Source organism: Rhopalosiphum padi, chromosome 3 (genome assembly GCF_020882245.1).
Source record: "Rhopalosiphum padi isolate XX-2018 chromosome 3, ASM2088224v1, whole genome shotgun sequence".
NCBI lineage: Eukaryota > Metazoa > Arthropoda > Insecta > Hemiptera > Aphididae > Rhopalosiphum > Rhopalosiphum padi.
Genome location: NC_083599.1, coordinates 67,853,372 through 67,873,288, shown reverse-complemented (window position 1 = coordinate 67,873,288; position 19,917 = coordinate 67,853,372). Strand labels below are relative to the sequence as shown.

The 19,917-nt window shown below is 27.6% G+C and overlaps 2 protein-coding genes across 2 annotated transcripts in view; both read right to left on the bottom strand.

The window, feature by feature from the left end:
* LOC132925475 (cilia- and flagella-associated protein 44-like) lies at window positions 1-5,474 on the bottom strand. Its single transcript, XM_060989870.1, is given in 10 exon segments — window positions 1-198; window positions 364-501; window positions 568-981; window positions 1,666-1,982; window positions 2,096-2,285; window positions 2,358-2,753; window positions 3,856-4,038; window positions 4,107-4,527; window positions 4,864-4,965; window positions 5,026-5,474. Coding segments are annotated over 10 exon segments (2,808 nt in total).
* A 1,629-nt stretch (window positions 5,475-7,103) lies between these two features.
* Window positions 7,104-19,917, bottom strand: part of LOC132923794 (uncharacterized) — a 37,535-nt gene continuing 24,721 nt past the window's right edge. The window contains 4 exon segments of the mRNA XM_060987766.1: window positions 7,104-10,578; window positions 11,477-11,674; window positions 13,529-13,633; window positions 17,519-17,679. Coding sequence (XP_060843749.1) covers window positions 10,513-10,578; window positions 11,477-11,674; window positions 13,529-13,633; window positions 17,519-17,679 — 530 coding nt within the window. The 3' untranslated portion in view covers window positions 7,104-10,512.

Below are 19,917 nucleotides of genomic sequence, written 5' to 3'. Positions count from 1 at the left end.
CTACGACTTGTCGTTAATTGTCGAACTTTGTATCGCCTTTGGATTTGATTTTTGTATAATGGTAGAGACATTGCATTTACAACTGGTTATTTTTTCCAAAAGTACTTGTTTCTCCTCTAATAATTTAATATAACAGCGGTTTATGTCGGTAGTGTCAGTATTAAATGATTTTTGCGTTGATAAATCTTGAATTTTTTTCTGTTAATTAAAAATTAATATTTTTATAAAATAAATTTTTGATATAATTATATTATTTTATTAATAATTTATTTATATTATATTAATTGTTTAAAAATCTGTATACTAAAATACCCATGAGAACTAAATTGATGTATCGATTAGAAATAATATTATATTATATACCATGAGTTGTTCTCGGTCGATATCCAAATACTGTCGTATTTGACTAATGTTTCCAAGAACATTCTTTAATATTTTATTTTTGTCAGTATTTAATTTTAATAAGTCATTTACTATGTTTTGTTGTGAGCAAATTTTATCCTGGAATAAAACAATTTTTAAAGTAGTATGTGTCTGAAATGAATATTCTTAAATATAATACAATACTTCTAATATTCTTAATTCTTTAAGAAAACGTTTCTTTGCATCTTTAGCATCAGTCTTAGATTTAATTATCATGTAATCGATTATTGTCATTTCCATTTTGTCTAAAAATTTCCAATTCTTTTCAGTTTTAAATTTCTTTAATATTTCATCTTTAGTGGCTAATTTAATATTTTTCAAAACATTCTCCATATTAGCTATTTTATTGCGATCCTTTTTCGCACATAATTTTTCTTGTTGTAAAGTTCTTATTATCTCTTTTTCCTCTTTTTTTAACTCCAATGCTCTATTTGATAAATCTTGTAGAACATTTCCATACAATAAGATACTGTTTTTTAGTGATTTAGCCTTGGATAATTGAGATTTATTTAATTTAATCGTGGTATAAACATCATTTAGTTTCAATTGTTTTTTCATCTGTATAATTCAAATAATCATAAAAATCAATAAGTAAACAGTAAATAAATAGTTATATAAAATTATAATTTTAAAAATAACTTATGCATCTATACTTTATAAGGTATAAATCTGACCCTTGAAGGTAGAGAAGTTTGAGGAAATTGACGCTATGAAACAATTCTAAATTATTACTACTAACCAAACTGGTGAGATTTGATTACTTTCTGTACATGAGAATTATTGTGTATTTTCATATATTTAATATTAAAAGCGGTATGTAATCCAAAACATTAATATTTTGGCATAGATCAGAATAGTTATCCACACAATAATAATAATAAATCACATTTCTAGTTTTTATTATGTGATATAATTTTTGCTGGAATAATGTGTTAGAACATTACAAATTTGATCATATCAAAAAAATTATATACATTTATAAATTATAATATTATGACAAAAATGTCCAATTGATAATTATTTAAGGGAATTCCATCCCGTGATTTTCTGTCTTTGTCTTACACACGCGTGTTATAGTATTTTAGACATTTTTGTTTATCTAGGATAAGTAGTTGTGTCACATATTTTATTGGGAAGGTCATAGGTATATACTATATACCTATATATTCTTTTAGGAGTATGATAAATGTGTTACATAGATAGACCTGAAGTAGCTCATAACTATTAAAGTAAAATTATAACCCGGCATTCTTCTAGTTCATTTTGCATTTCTTTTAGTTCATTTTCAATGACTTCAACTTCGTCGAAATGTATAATCAGCTGTGCATTACTAATATCCATTTTTTTTTTATTTATCTCTATGGTTTGTTCGATTTCATATTTTTTTGACCTCAACTCTAATGTTGTATCAAATAATTTTGGATCACAGCCTAATGGTAATATTTTTTCATCAAAGACTGCTACTCGACTCATTGACGATAGTGATTCTCCACTTTCGTTATTAAATTCTTGTTCAGATTCGTCACTTTCGTCGGATGAAGAAGATGATGAACTGGACTCTATAACATGAACATTATATACTTATAAGTTATAATAAATTATAACAAATCCAGCTGTGTGGGTGATAAAAATACGAAATATAAATAATAAATGATAAAATGTATTACGTTACCATCAGAATAATCAGATTTAATTTTGGGTATTTTAAATTTCTTCTTAAAAATTTTTTTTAGATGTTTAGCAAAACCTTTATTCTCCATTTTCATCAACATATCAAACGTATTTTTATTGTCTATTAGCATATTTAGTTGTTTTATGTTAATATCGCTATAATATTGAATGTCTTCTTGAATTCTTTGTATCTATTAATAGGATTAAAATTGTCATTTAATCAATAATTAATTAATAAGAAGTCGTTTGTCAAAACATAATACTTGTTGAGCTTTATTATTTTGAAATCCTGTTTTAATATGAACATTGTACAAAAGTTCATCTTCGAGTAAATCAAAATCGTACAAAACTAACATTTCTTCTTCTAAAGTCGTAGCCCATAAATCAAGAAATTTAATTTCGAGTTTAACTTCGATTCGTATTTTATGCAACTTAAATAAATTGTCATCAAAAATATCGATTTTTCTGAACATAGTTTCATGCATATGCATATGTCTGTATTTTAATTTTTCAATTATCAATTTTTGCATGACGATTTCTTGACTAGTAGGCTTTTCGTAAAAATATGCATTCTTGTACAAAGGGCTTTTTTCGGGATTAAAAAATAAATCTATTGGATCCCAGTGATCAATCGGTTCAAACGAATCAATTAAGCTTGGCTGAAATAAAATTATGGCAAAAATAAACGATTATTAGGCACCTTCGTATTTCATGTATATGAGTATATTATGTGCATAAAAAATTCAAAATTCAATTGTATTTTTATTGTAGGTAGTGTAGTACTACAATATTTAAACTTCTTATATTGTGTTACTATTATAATTACTATTATATATAAAACTAATAATATTGTTATAATTAGATTACCTATTCGTAGTCATTAGGTTTATCATATATTACTATATTAGTATACTGATAAATAATGATTGTATGAAAAACATAAAAATTAATGTTGATACTTGAGATAGATGGTATAATTATACCATTTATACGTTATAACCTAATCGTAATTATAGCTAAAAGACTTTAAGGCTGTTGAAAACGGGTAGTTTTTTCGTCGTTTTTTCGTGCGTTTAGACCAATAAGCGAAAGAAAAATTCACCCAGTACCAAAAGTCCGATTTTAATTTTAAAAACATAGTTGAATTCCTTATTCTCTTTTTAGGTTATGTAGGAAATGGATTTTCAATTTTTTTATTATTAGAAACACTAAAATAAGGTGAATTTTGAAAAAAAATTATATATAAATATAATTCATTTGTTACCATATATTAATTAAACAATACAATAAATCGAAAATCTATTTCCTACATAATCTAGAAAAGAGGATAAGGAATTTAAATATGTTTTTAAAATTAAAATAGGACTTTTGGTACTGGGTGAATTTTTCTTCCTATTTTTGGGGTTTTTATGTAAAAACTTTTTTTATCACAACATTTAGTGACGTGTGACTGCGCGTATGTACGATACTGATTTCCAAGAATCTTAGTCGTAGTTTATCTTTAATTACATAAAGCATTCGGGTAACTCACGCACACTAATGATCAGTTACAACTCACACAATTACACATAACTAACGATGGATATCGAATATTGCCTAAATACAACCCCTTAAAAATAGTTCGCTTTCAACAGCCTTAAGGTAGGAACTAATAATGCACCTCCTTCAAACATTTAAAACCCTGTGATACAGTAAACTATATAATAATAACAATTAATTCATAATACTTTAATATAGTTTTATTTACAGAATATGTCTTACATCAATAGATTCGTCTATTAGGACTTCAGGGAACTTTGATGGAGTTACTATTTTTGGATCATTTAATTCCTTTTGTATGATATTAATATCAAACTTGAATTGTATGTATTCGTGTATTAATTTTATTTTTTGTGTTCTGAGTTCAAACACTTTTTCATTAAAAGTTGTTTTTAAATTGTGTATCTATTATAGTAGTACCTACATACATTATAAAAATCTATTTTTAACTATTTTAAATAATTAAAATGAACCTTTTCTTTAACTTCCATGTATTGTTCAAATGTATCTTCCATTGTAGTTATGTTATTTTCCATTTTTTTATAGTTTGATCCCGATTTTAAGTTCAAATAGCCAATAGAATCTATAGTATATTCTAGTAATGCTTCTTCTTCGATATTATTTTGGTCGCCTGGCTTATTTTTATTCATGTTTTGGATATTAAGAATTATTTGGTTTTCAAAATCTTTTCTTGTTGAAAACTTATCTATGGCATGCTGAATGTTCTTTGGTAAAGACGAATATTCTTTACGTATATTTCGAAGAAATAATTCTGCTTCAGAAACCTTCTGTAGATTTTGGGGAGCTGATTTGCTTAAAACTGTCATTTCACGTCTTCTACATAATTATAATAATATAACTTGTTAATTTAAATATAGCTTAGATTTTTTTAATCTAAAATAATTTAAATCTATTTTTGTTTTCATGGTTAAATTAAAATTGTAAAGAACTTAAAAAGTGTGGGAGTATTATTTTCTCTTTAAGCTTAGCTGTTGTAGTGTATCGTACAGATTTATTAGTTGGTTTAACAAATGATATTGTGTTTGATTATTATTAAGAAAATATTATTTACATACTAAATCAATTAATAATAAAAGGTGAACAAAAGATATGGACATTTATTACAACTTCAGAATCCTTTATGAAATTAAATATAAAAAAAAAAATAGATACAAATACAATGTTAACTATTTTTGTTTTGTGATATCATAGCTGAAATTAACTACTTACCGTCGTTTCGGATGTTTCTTAGATAAAAATTCATTTACTAAATTAATAAATATACTATTATTTTCCATTTTGTGATATATTGTTTTGACTCTTTTATCTGTCCTGTAAATATTATATTTAAAATATAAGTATAAACAATAATATATAAAAAAACATCCGTACAAAATTGCTTTAATTGCAAACTTATTGGTTAAAATGTTATCGACGAAATAATTTTTGATATTTTTAAGAGTTAATAAGCTCTTTTCATAATTGAACGCTAGTTTTAAGCGTAATTTATTCATTTTAGATTGCTCTTCTTCAATAATTGAATTATTTATTCGTTCATCGGATTGAAAATAGTCATCAGAAAACTGCAAAGGTTCTGGTAGTAACTTGTTGCTGGCTAAAACTTGTTTCAACTCTTCTTTTAAGTTTCTTAATAAACATCTAGTTTTTTCTTTTTCGAGATTAGCTAAGGTTAATGTTCTACGATTTTGTTCTTCGGTCATTTCGTCTTCCAAACATAGGTCTTTTATTTGATCTGACGAAGAATTCCGAAGTTCATTTTTCAATTTTGCAGTGTTAATTATTTGGGATATGTGATTATCATTTGTTTTACGGTAAAACATTTTGATAAATTCAAGTTTTATAACTTTTATATTATATTTATCAATAGGTATATTTAATACCTGAGTCAACAAATGAATAGAATAATAAAAATTAATAATGCTTTTCTGTTGCTTAGTGAATAATTATAGCGTAAAATACGCGTTGCACCTATACCACAATTACTTTCGATTATTAATTTTTTTTTCTAATTAACACATTCTAGTATCCATTGAACTATTAATTTGTTAATTTCTAGTACTAATTATGAATACTAATAGTTTAATACCTACAGGTAATACAAATTGATAGTATTTTATATTACCAAGTCATGATTACACGGCGTTTTAGATAGGCAATTAAGTTATACATTAATAGGCTTAATTATTACAGTGTCATAATATTATCTATATTAATAAAATACAATGTTTTTGTTTGTGTGTTTGTGTAAGCGATCCACGGCCAAGTCTATAGCACTCATCATTGATCTGAATATGGTATATTGGTAATCGTATAGGTACTTACCCGAGTTTGTGCACTTCGAATTCAATTTTTTTTTGTTTTTATAAAATTGAAAATAAAATTTTAGTTATTCATCGTATCACACAATTAAGTATTTTCATTAATGACATCAGAAACTTCTTTAATTATAGTACTTACACTAGTTATGGCTAAACTTTTCTCGAGTTTTGAGTATATGTGCAGCAATTATTTTTCATCGCAAGGGGGAGCAAAAATATAGATTGTGGAACTATGGGTCTCTTATTTTTTACATGTCATCAGCCAATGTTCGGAATGTAAAATGAATTGAATCAGAATACATATTTTTTTTTTAATACATTGTACCTATATATTATCATGTGCACGCTAATAGAGGTACTATTAAATATTTAAGTTGGATAAAGTCATCCAACAGGGTCGTATATGGGAATGGGGTTTTTGGGGAATGAAAGGGAGTTTTAAAATACACATTTCAGACAAATTTTAAATGTTTAACCCTTTCAGTATACAACTTATATTTTTATAAGACAACACTAGTTTATTTCTAATAATTCGGGTAAAGTATTTTTTTTTTTAAGTTGTAAAAGTTTGTTTCTAATTGCAAAATTGGAAAATGAAATTTAACGTAAAAATTTAATATTTACGAATAATATTATGTTCTTGACGATAATTTAACTATGATAACTTATACTCAAAAATCAAAGTAATACCTCTGATATTGTAAATACCTAATTATTTGTAGACAGATGAGATACAATTAAACACGTATTTGTTTTCGTAAATAAAACTTATTGTTTTTAAGTGTTTTATAATAAATTATAGTAAAACAATAAATCCGCTTAAATAATTTACTAAATATAAAAATCTTTTTTTTTAAATCCATAACATTTTTTAAAACTTGGTGCTCATGTGATAAACTTATAATTAACATAATGTTTCATACATATATTATGAAAAAAATCTTGACGATTCGAGGCCATTTCATCAGTGATTAATGAAAATCAATAGATAAAACAAATAAATGTCAATTTTACCGGTACTATTATAAGTAATTTATAAGGTTACATTTTTTCATAATTCTAAACCTCCCTCTGCCATAAAACTGCTGGTAATAGGTACTGAGAAACGAACTAATATAATAAATAATCGTCTTTGAATATTATAATATAATATATTTAATTTAAAATCACTATATATTTCAATCTTGTCTACATTATCATTAACACTATACAAAAGCAATTCATATTATATAATCATTATTATTAACTTAACAACTAACGACTTTACACAATTAATACACACATAAAATAATAATAATAATAACAATAATAACAATAATTATTATTACAATATAATGGTCATGATTTAATTACAAACAGATTTATAGCTTAATTAAGTAAATACAATAATGTACCTACATAATATTACAGTATCCGGAGATTTAAATACGGCTGTACTAGTAGTATTATAATATTATATAATACATACTCGTACAACATGTATTATTATAGTATCTAAGCAGGTACGATATAATTATGTCTCAGTATTATAATATAACATCCGATGATCTAATGTAAATAAAAAACGATAATGTTAAGTACAATGTCATGGCATGGAGACATGGAGTAAAATCGACGGAAATTAACGTGTATTACCTACCGTGACATATTAATGACAATATTTAAAAACCAAAACATAATATACTCGTATTGTAATGCACAGGAAACGGGTTACTACTTTATATGAAACCTATTCTAAACGCCACAATATTACATTATTCTGTGTTCACTGTTAAAGACACTCTCAATGTCTATCTAATAATAAGTGGATCACCTGGTACACATATATTCTAGACTGATTTGCGCAAGTGGCGTGTATCCTACACGTTAGGTTAAAACCACCGTCCCTTTTGTGTGTTGTGGGTACGTCGAGTACCGTAAACGAAATCTATATGATGTATAAATGTGTATTAGAGTTGCGAAGAAGGGTTCAAAAAACAAATTCGAACGCGAATCGGTCCCGTACACCATTGGTTACTGATGACTACGAATAAGTGCGAAATGCAAGTCTGTGGTTCTTATACCAATAATAATAATCTGATAATTATTTTGATTTTAACGCAATAAACTAAGTACTTCAGGTACTTCTTCGACTTCGGGTCAACGTGGCGTCTGATGTTTTTAACCGATCGATCGATGATTAAAATAATGTATATATTATTGTAAATAAATCCTCGCTACAACATTTTTTTAGTTTTTCGTCATAGGTACAGAATCGTTGCAAAGAATCGAGTGTCAGATACGTATAGTGCCATTTGTAATATTATTATACGCAGTGAACCTCAACATAAAAAACAAATTGAACGATAAGTAAAGTGGCCGCCCGTATTATTTTATTGGATGATACTCGTTTCCGCCAAAAAAGTAAGGAAACCAATTATTTTAATTTTTAAACTACTAATATGATATGTGACCTGTAACAAAATTGAAAATGCAATTAAAATAATATATGAGTCAAATTAATAAACTAGTAGGTTCATCTTCGTTAAAACTATTTCTTTTGTGATTATGTGGGTTTTTTTAAAAATAAAACTGCAATTTAATTGAACATTTTTTTTGTTGTGTATATTTTAAAATATTTAAATATAATTGATATGTAATTTTTTTGTGAACTAAAATAATTTACTTCTTTACTTGTTTAACATATTATATTTTTGTAAAATACAACTATAATATACTTACCATAATAATTATTAATTATTAATATTTGACTTTCACCTAACACCTACGTTATATTATTATATTTATTTTTTTGAATACGCCAATTATTATTAATAATAAAATTAATTTCTGTTAATTATAATATGCGTTAATTTTTATTCTTAGAATTTCTCGCAAACAGGTTAGGTAATATCCCAAACAATATTTAATGAAAACGGATAAAAAAATATTGGAAACGGGAATTTAATTTAATAATATTACTTTATTGTTTTTGGCAGAAACAAGGAAAATAGTGAATGTTATTATTATTATTATTTTATTATTATATTGTAACAATGGCTCAACGAAATGAGGTGAATATTTCATATACGTATATATATATTAGTATTGTACAATTATTATCGCATAACCACGACTACATGTTAAAAGTACAATTACAATAATTATGGAAAAGGAAGATAATATTAAAAAATACGATGAATAAATGAAAGAAGATCTATGTTCATTTAAAGAGCTTTGAGTTTTTTGTTTATAGATCTCACACGAATGTGTTGCATTTATTATTGTGATGTGGGTACTAAGTGTACCACATTAAGTTTTATCGGTATTGTGTTGTATCTATATATAAAGGCTTTATTTTATTATATTATTATAATATGTGTTATGGGTGTATTAATTATAGTCTACGATATGGCGCAGTAGACTTTATTATACAATATTACTTATATAGGAGAACATCTCGCGAAGAAATTTTACGAAGAGAGTCGAAGGACACAATATATTTAATATATTTAGTATACAATATTATAATATGAATATAATGAGTAGGTACAATGTATGGGTAGATTATATTAACATGAATGAAATGTGTCTATTATTATAATAATATGATACCCTTACGTTATTATAACATATTATATGTGTTAAATATATTACATAAACAAAATTGTTGAGCAATTATTTATTTTGTTTGTAACTTAAAAATACAAGAAAAACTACCTAAACCCTACATAATATGCAAAAAAAAAAATGATACCAATAATAATATTATACAGTGGACAATTTTTCACATATTTCATGGGTCTAATAAATAAAAGTAATATACTACATAGAAAATACATATTTATATGATAATGTTTTTACAGTTGTATATCTATCACTAAATATAATATATGAGTACCTACATAATTTTGATTTTGATTTTTTTAATTGATTAATTAAATTACTACAATAGTTTGAAATCAGTGTTTTATTGTCAATAACCACCAGCTGTACAGTTAAGTACCTAATAATATGACATTCTGGTAAAATCTTTGAGATGCATATTCAACATGAATACTAATATTAGTGCTCGACGCATATTTAATTAAAAATTTGTAATCGCGGGAGATGACGTATCACCTGGTGGTTTTAAAATTATATTTTGTATTTTGGCACTTGTTTTTCAAAAATTTAACTAGGTATTAAAATCAGTTGTGGGCTTTACGGAGTATGGACATTGTGATCGACGTTTAATGTTTAACTCGTGTTGACAGAACAACGTTTTTGTAAAAAATAAATTGAATATAATAATATGTCAGCTATTTCAGTAAGTTTTGATTTAGTTGTAAAATATTTGAATGTGTGTGTGCGTGTCACGACGTGATTGATGCGCAAAACACAAATTGGAAATAATTACACATATAGTTCAACAAATCGTGTCAATTATAAAAAAAACTCGACGTGGGTTTGTGGTTGTGCAAACAAACGTTAAGTAAAGATTTAATCTCATAAGTCATGACTAAAATACGCCGCACGCAGGTAATAAATTACATTTTACTACACAAACTTGAATATTTGCTTAGATGAGGGATGTAATTAATCTGGCTTTGAAGTTCACTATTCTTTCGGTGGTCTGGGCCAATCTCTGAAAAGAAAAAACACACAACGATGGTTGTTAATTATATAGCTATTTATGTAACGCGCTCATACAATCATATTATATGTACAATGTACGTATTATAATACTCTCGTCGCCTGTATTTACCGTGGGCGGACATTTTACTTTATTATTATTCTACTATATTATCGCGTTTCGTCATATAATTTCGACTGCATCGGATTTTTGTGATATACATTTAAGTACTTTCCAATATAATATATTACATAGGTATATGTAATAAATACAGTAATAAAATATGTGTTTAAGCACACGTTTTATATGTAGGTAGGTGTTATATATATATGCGTATCGAACATATATTCAATATTATCTAACGTTTTATATTCTACAAGGGAATGTGCTGGAGATTTAGACGTTTTGTAAAAAAATCGAAACTGAACAAGTATTATATTATTTTACGTTTTGTAACTTTTTGAGAATTTCGATGCGTATAAAAATTGAATACCGAAACTTTTGTATTTGATTAATTATGAGGGTTATACGTGTTTTACAAGTGTTTAGATTTTAGATGAGAAAACTGTGGAGTAGTGTAGCGCTGGGATAGTGCCACCACAAAAAATATTGACGCACTACTCCAGTTCATCCAAACTTTAACGACTAATTAACTAACTATATTGGTTCGAAATTCGATTAATGTGTTATTCTATATTATAGCATATCGAAATAATCGTAGAATTATTCTGCTTTAGAACAAATGAAATATAAAAACTCTAAAATTACGACGATAAAAAAATAATTAAAAATTACAATCTTGTAACAACTTCTATTTAGTGATAAAAGAATCACATTCTATGCAATTTTTACAGTATTACCATACGAGTTAGCGGAGTCTTTTAAATAATCGCTAAGCTTCATAACTTACCAGTATCAAATCTTGGACCAAATTGGCAACACCTCTGTTGGCGATCACAAATATTCTAGTCAGTGGTCCGGGTACGCCGACGCTGTAACCGTCTTCCTTGGCATTCACATCCGCATGCACCTCCTGGGTTTCGCCTTCGGCCGGCACAGAGTCAACCGACTCGTCTTTGTCTTGGTTAGCACCGCTCCCCGCTACCAACTGTCGTGGGACCAAAACACATAGAAAAATGGATAATAGTCGGTAATAATAAAATAATAAACATTGCTATGTACAATAATTAAGAAATGTATTAATTAACGTACAATTTGTTTTGGTTATTGTGATTTGTATCATGTTTTTCTTTTCTATGAAATTATTTTATTTTTGTGTTGATGATTTTGGTTAGAAATTCAATTGGAATTTGGAGTAGGTACATTGTACGGCAGGTTTTTTGTTGTAATCAATTATTAAAAACGTCATCAATTCGGTATTGTAACATATTAATATCTATTATAATACAATTTTCACCGTAAATTTGGCTGATAGAATACCCTCAACTCTTATAGATCTAAACGATAATAATATATTACATATTTATTATGTAGGTAATTTATTTGAATTGTATACAGCGATAGTGACGATTGAAGAAACTCTGAACTGTACGATTATTATTTATTATATTAACAAACAACGCAAGACATGATAAGTATGAAATATGAATTGAGATATATTAATGATCTTGTTGTTTAAAAGTACGTAATATTGTGAATATAATTTTAAAATTGTTTATTTTAAACAGATTTAAAGTGGTTAAACAGATGATTATAGATTTTTGTATATATTGGGCCAAAATCTTAATTTATTTTTATTTTTATAGATCTTGAATAGTTTTGAATATGTATGGAATGTTATGTATTTGTATACATATGTAATATAAATTATTAATCAAGTGCATGATATATATAATTTAAGCAAATTAGAGTTGAGAGTGTTCGGGTAACACGGCTAGTAGGTACATTGTTAAAATAATGTTCAGATAAAATTTCGATTAAATCTTATGCAAAACTCTATTGTTATAATTAATATAACTTATAACACGTTGTAGAATTTTGAATGTTTGAACAACTTACGACTTAGATGTGTAGATTACCATGTACAAGGTAGATATTTTTTATGATATGTATGTGGTATATTGTTCAAGTTAAAAAATAAAATAAACAGCTTAAGTAAATTTAAAAAATTTTAATGTTTATTTATTTGTATTATGGTTGCAGTGAAATTAAATATTATAATATTACAGTGAGTATATTGACTTAATTTAATATTATGGGGGAAAAGTGCGAAAGTCCACTCCGTTTTACTAGATAATACAATTTAAAATCTAATTATTTTTTTCTTGTCAAAATTATTGTGATTTATGCTTACATTCACTGTTCAAAAAAAAAAAAAAAATCAGTTATGTGTAACACACATCAGTTATTGATATTGTAATTCATACAAATACACGGAGTCATACAGTTTTGTCAAATTTATATAAATAGTGTTACAAGTCGTAAATTGTTTTATATTGTTGTTTAACATAAAACCAGATGTAGCCGATGTAGGTGTATAATAATAAACGTATATATAAGTTTTGATATTGGCAAGTGTGACTAGTTTTTTAGACGCACTAACGAACGATGACAATTTATGTCACGAATTGCACTGGGTTATTACATAATAGTGGTTAGTGAAAGTAGAAGTGATCACTTGACTTCCATCATACACCCAACGAGTTTATATTTTTCAATAAAACGATAATTTATAAAGTTCAAATGATTATTATGTCTTATATTTACCGCGGTGCATTATGCTTTTATAACAACATATGGTGTACCTAATCAATTTTTAGTGTGATAAATCGTGTTTTATTACATTATATTATATTAATATTATTATTATTGGGACGGAGTGATAGTGCGTACGGAATAGCGTTGTCCTTAATTTTTACGATGAATTTTTTTTTTAAACTTCGGGAGCTACATGTTAAAAAAAATCTAAAAAAAATGTTTGACTAGGAATTAAGTTATTTACCGATGGATATTGAAGAGGCTGTGCGAGTGTTAATGTGTTTGGGTCGGTGCCTGCAACCACTCTGTAGAAACCACCGGCAGCCCTAGCTGCTCTGTCCGCTCCCCTCTATTGAAAACCAAAAAATCTTTTTTTGCCTCAAACCATATATTTTTTAAGACCTTTTCTTTTATCTTAAGAAAAAAAACCCTTTGTTGACCGCGTTGTATAATAATTTATTTTTCAAGCCTTCTATGAAAACCTAGTTGAAGTAAACTATTCAACTATGATTGGTATTTGAAAAAAAAAAACAAAGCATTGATTTGTTTTTTTTTTCTAATTACCTATAAACATGACACGATTTACTCAGTTCTATTTATGATCAGCGACAATGCAAACGATTTTGTTCAATTATGTGAACACATAATAAACGCTAATTAATTAAATTGGTATCGAGGTCGACAAAGGGTTTGGATAACATTTCATTCGACGAGAGCAAACTAAATCATTATGGTACAAAATGCCCTAACTATATTACATAATTATGTACACCTCCCCCCGGTGGCCAATCACGATGACCAGAACGATAACCGTATTATATACCTCGCGGTCGTACTACTTTAATATACGTACTGAGTGACTCAGAATGACCGTTTAGTGATACCTGCATAGTATTTTAGTATTTATCACCTCCGATTACTAAATTAATTATTTGTGCAATAGATTTTATATGGGTCAGCATTTTGTAGGTTTTATCATTTAATCGATTTTAGTGATTTTATACATTTTTAATAATGCCTTTCACTAATAAGCGCAATAGAAAATATTGAAGTAGATACCTACTGCACTTTCGACATTTTATGATATTGCACTGTTATGTACTACAAATTACAATATTTTAGGTTTAAATTAACATTTATTTTAAATTTGAATTAATTAAATCATTCATTTTGAAAGATCTTCAAAATAATGAATGCGATTGCATTTATCAGTTTGACTTGTATAGCAATTTATCATAAGTTCAAATTTCTAAATATTTGATATCTGTTTGTGTTATTAAAATAAATAAATTGATAAATTGTGTACTAATACTGTGTTTTAAAAGTATTATTAAAAAGTTTAAATAAATATTAAATCATTATGAAATTAATAATAGTACATTTGTATGAATATATTTCAATTAGCTTAATAATAATAATAATAAATAAAATAATTATATTAATACAAAAATTTATTCTACTGTATTTATCTGCGAAAAATAATTCAGAAAAATAATTAATCATTATTAATATAATTATATACAAACATATAATATATATATATACAGATAAGTGCATGAAAAGTTATGTAACGATTGTATAGTAAATTATGATATAACGGTTTAATATATTATAAACTAATATTAAGGTGCTATATACTTAAATGTCAGTGCAAAGAATTTTAATCAAATACCGTAAGTTTTTTTTTGTTTTTTTTTGTTTTTTTTTTTATGGTGTTAGAAATTGTTTATCTTTTCTTTACATTTTTCAATTCATCATACATCTTCCATATTTATTCGTGATCAATAAAAAGCTTTTGTTACTCCAGTATAGTTTTTCAGACAAAGGACTAAATGTAAATGATTTTTTTTTTGGCCAATCATAAGGTATATCATTTGAAATTTTTATCCAAAAATCAGTCTACATTTTACTAAAATAACTATGCTGCAGCTGAGATTAATAGGGTTAACGCCTTAGAAATGTCAATAAAACATATGGTTCATTGTATAACTCGACCGTAAAACTGTTTCAAGCTTATATTATATTGTAGGTAATGCAATTGACAGGTTTCAAGTAAAAGTTGTCCTATAGGTAGGTATTTAAAACAAATGAAACACGATATCCTATTATTAAAAGTGGGCGTTCGGTTTTCTTTAGAATTCATTAGAATAATATTGGCCTTGTTAGATGACCAGTGAATGTTCTTTGTAAGTATGATAATAATTGATAATAATAATATATTGGTATATATTATATACTATGCGGGCACTTATTAGTTATTTCATTAGCGTATGGTCCGCCGTCATTTTTATCACCACGATTTATTGGCAATATTAAATTAGTTTTGTCAATATTGTTATCAGCACAATCAAAATATGAAATCTACAGAACTGAATATCGTAAAACTACCATAGAAGCAGTGGATTATGTTTGCAGCGTAAAACGTTATCGAAACTAACTCGGAGATTTAGTGATAATATTAATAAACTAGGTTCATGTGTGCGGAGCATTCTGTCATTAATAATTTTTGTTCGGAAAATGTGTGCTTTACAGTAATGGTGCGTTTATAGAACAGACATATTAGATAGTGTGCTAGTGCGCTATAGCCCACAGTTGACCAACCGATACATCGTCTCGTATGATGTTCTATAGGTACATACAGGCTACAGTAGGTATTAACGGGTTGTAAACTTGTAAAATAAGGTAATCGTAAAGCGTAAGTATCATTGTATTTTAGCATATCATTGTTCATATAATATTATAGTTGGAACGTTTTGGGACTACACGGGATTACATGAAGTGGATTACATAAACATGTATGTGCATGAATGCGAATGATACGATTAGGACGTTATGGTGGAGATTGTGGTCTTAAATGTTTAAGAACTTAAAACAGTGTGTTGTATTGTATATTATACTAGACCGTGTGTTACTATTGCGTCCCAAAAATAAATTGATAAGAATCTTAATATTGCGGTTGGCGGGTGGAACTCTTATTTTTTTTATGGAATTTAATTAAAAATATATTAATTAATATATAATGTGTAAAAATATTTTTTTTATTTGTCCATAAGGATTCGTTACTAGCATCACAGGTACCTCGTAAATTTTAATTATGTATTTGAGGATAAGTTGAGAATAAGGGAAAGGTAGGTTGAGTTCTATCATTCGAGGGACGCTAATTTTCGTAGTTAACGAGTTGTATTCAGATAAAATTTCTCATACACGAGTTATGTCCGAATGATAAAAGTGAGGTACACGAATTGTGTCTCAACAGTTTTATGAAGTTTTACACAAGTTGTGTGCTGATAAATTTAAATTGATATTTTACATAAGAATAAAATATGTATAAAATTAATAAAAACGGTATCATTTAAATTTTTGCTGTTATGTAAATTATTAAAATTATTTATGTAGTTATTTTTACTATAATAATATGAAATTTTTTTAAACGAACTTCTCATTTTTTGTATAAAATATAATATACAACATACCTTTAGTATTTTAATAGACAATTTCTCATTTTGAATTTATAAAAATTGTTTTATTTAATTTTTTGTCTGATATGTATAATATTATTAAATTTATTTGTATAGTTATTTTTAATTTTTATTTATGTTAGTTAGACCAAACTTGTGTGTAACCCTAAAAAACTGAGGAACACAATTCGTGTAATCCAAAAAAGACTCAGTGACACAATTTGTGTAACCTGAACGAAACCTAGTGACACTATTCAGTATTTGGGACACAACTCGTTTGCAGCCCTAATTTTGTCCAATTCTAAGAGTCCATTTCTTTTATTTTTCCAATTCGAGCACTTAATAGTTCTCAGCTTTTATCGATTCGGGACGCAAGTAGTAGGTATGGGTACACAATGTTATATTACCTATAAGTACATTTTATGAGTAATAAATATTTTTTTCGTTTTGGGTCATGTAGAGATGCTATTATAATATACAGTCGAGTATCGATAACTCAAACCTCTATAACTCGAATTTTTTTTTATTCCCCTAGTAATATAATTTATATATAAATTAATATAAATTCGAGTTTAAATTTCGAATAATACATAACTCGAAAACGAATTTTTAAGTTTCCAATTTCGAGTTATCACGACTCGACTGTATTAGGTATATAATATAACAGTTGGTCGTGTTTTTGCGGTTCTTCAATGAAATCGAAAAAGAAAAAAAAGTAGGTAACGTACACGTCATATATGTAAAGCAAATCACGTGTTTATATTAATTTCACTCACTCGGATCAGGTCGAATAAAAAGTTGCCAGATCCACCGCCGGCTCCTCCCCGCAGGTTGAACAAGAACCGTTTGTTCCTTGGGTCTTCGTCCGCGACCGTCTCGGCCTGGGCGTCGTCATCGGCGTTAGAAGACAAAGCGTTGTCGGACGACACGTCGTTATCTAAAACAAAACATCATACCAGCCCGTTATATTATTATTTTTCTTTCTGCGGACACAGAAGGGATACAATATCTCGTGTGACTGTCAATGCTCGAGAGCCACGCACCTTTAAGCACACATATTATACCATAATACATGTATTATACATATATACCAACACGGACCGTTTCGATACGCCACCGCCGTATGTGTACCTTTCGGTGATTTATTTATTATAATACACTTTTTAAGAAATTGCTCGCAGGAAAATTCGGCGAGGGCGCGTAACGGAATTACTGTCGTTCCGACGAAGCGCACAGGCGGGTGTAAAGGTATAACGTGATATGTACATCACAATATTATAATATGTATATATTAGCCTGTAGGCGATGATAATAATAATAATAAGGGTGCTATATACATAAAATACTCACAACGTGAGCGCGTGTCGTGTGCAACCGCGGTTGATGGTTTAAGTACGGTACTTATGGTCTTCGGTGTCGGTATTTTGTAAACCAACACGTAATAGGTGCGACAACACTGTGCAGCCTTACGTGTATTATACACACAGATCGTACGCATAGAGCGACGACGATACAATATTATATCAATACATTAATTATTATATAATATATATCGATGTTACAAGGGCGCCTGTAGTATATAGTGGAAGAGGGATGATTCGCGGTATTTTGGCAAACATTTCTACTGAATTAATTGGTCCGACCAACTCTGGTATTGGTAACTTACGGACTACGGTCGCAGGCGCCCTTGGACATCATAATATTATTATAATAAATTCGATCAAATGACTCGACGAAGCAGCCAACGGTCATGATTGTGTACAGCCGACTATCTTTAAATCGAACGAAGATTATTAAGAATATTATTCAAGTTATAGCGATAGTTAATAAATGCTCTTAAAACCGTCGTGTACGACGTTTATATACCAATTCCCTATAGTATTGTTCGATTTACCGACGGTCGACTGTATCATACACTACGTGTTATTGTACATTATCCAGATAAAGAAATATTATTATTTAAAGAACTTTATACATACTATTATTGTTACAATGTATAATACTATTATTATCTAAGCATATTTTTTCTAGTTAGAAGATTAAACCAAATAAAGAATATGTAAAATAAACAATTTAATGCACTTAAATCTATTTAATATGTATTATAATCAGAAACGGCACATATGTACAACGATTACATAATACTTGTGTTATATTATATACAAATCTTTTTTGACCTCACAAAAATTACAAGTGTAAGTTTTAGGTTTACTAATACTATGCATTATATTATACAGGCATAAGATGTGTGGGTGTACAATAGGGTTTTTTTTATAACTCATTGCAAACGGTAGCCAGTACCAATCGCAACGTTGAATTTTTAATTAAATTCGATCTTCAGCAGTTACACAGCCAGCACATGCAGTGCATACTTAGTGTATTCCATATACCGTTGAGGTATTGAATAACGTCCGGCTAATTATGGTGTAATAAAATTTGCAAGAAAATCGAACTTAATACCATGCCCGCAGTTACTCTTGAATACGTCATAATTATCAATTATTTCTAATATTACTATGTACGACTAACAGCGAAGTTAAATCATTTGGCAGAAAATATGTTTACCAACTGACCAATAGTCGTTGGTTTATAAAAAAGAATGTGGGCCGAAGTGTTTTCAATCGGACCGAATTAAATTTAGCTATCTAAATAATAGTGTTATTGAAGCGATTTGAATGGTTTAACTTGGACATGACGTATCGTATCATAATATCATTATTACTATTATTATCAATTATCATAACTGTGTCGTCTCGCCCAGTTGTGTATACCTTATAATATAATGTATCACAATAGAACACTACTACAGAATACGACTACAGTATTTGGTTCCCGACGAAAACGATACGAATAGAAATTGTTTTACTCCAACGAGTAACTGCGTTTTAGGTTCAATCTAGACAGTGATTTCAATACCAAAAATATATTGTAAGTTTAAAATTAAAAAGTTTTTATAAATAATAATAATAATAATATAAAGGTACCTACCCCGAAGAAAAACAATAAAATGTATATTTTTTATACTACTATCGGTCTCTTCTGTATACATTAAATTATAATATTACAGTGAAGTATTAGAATATGCGGTATAAAGTATTACTAAACTAACGAGAGTGTAGCCCTTATTCCACGTGCAGTATTAAAAAATAAATGAAAGAAAAAAAAGGATATCATA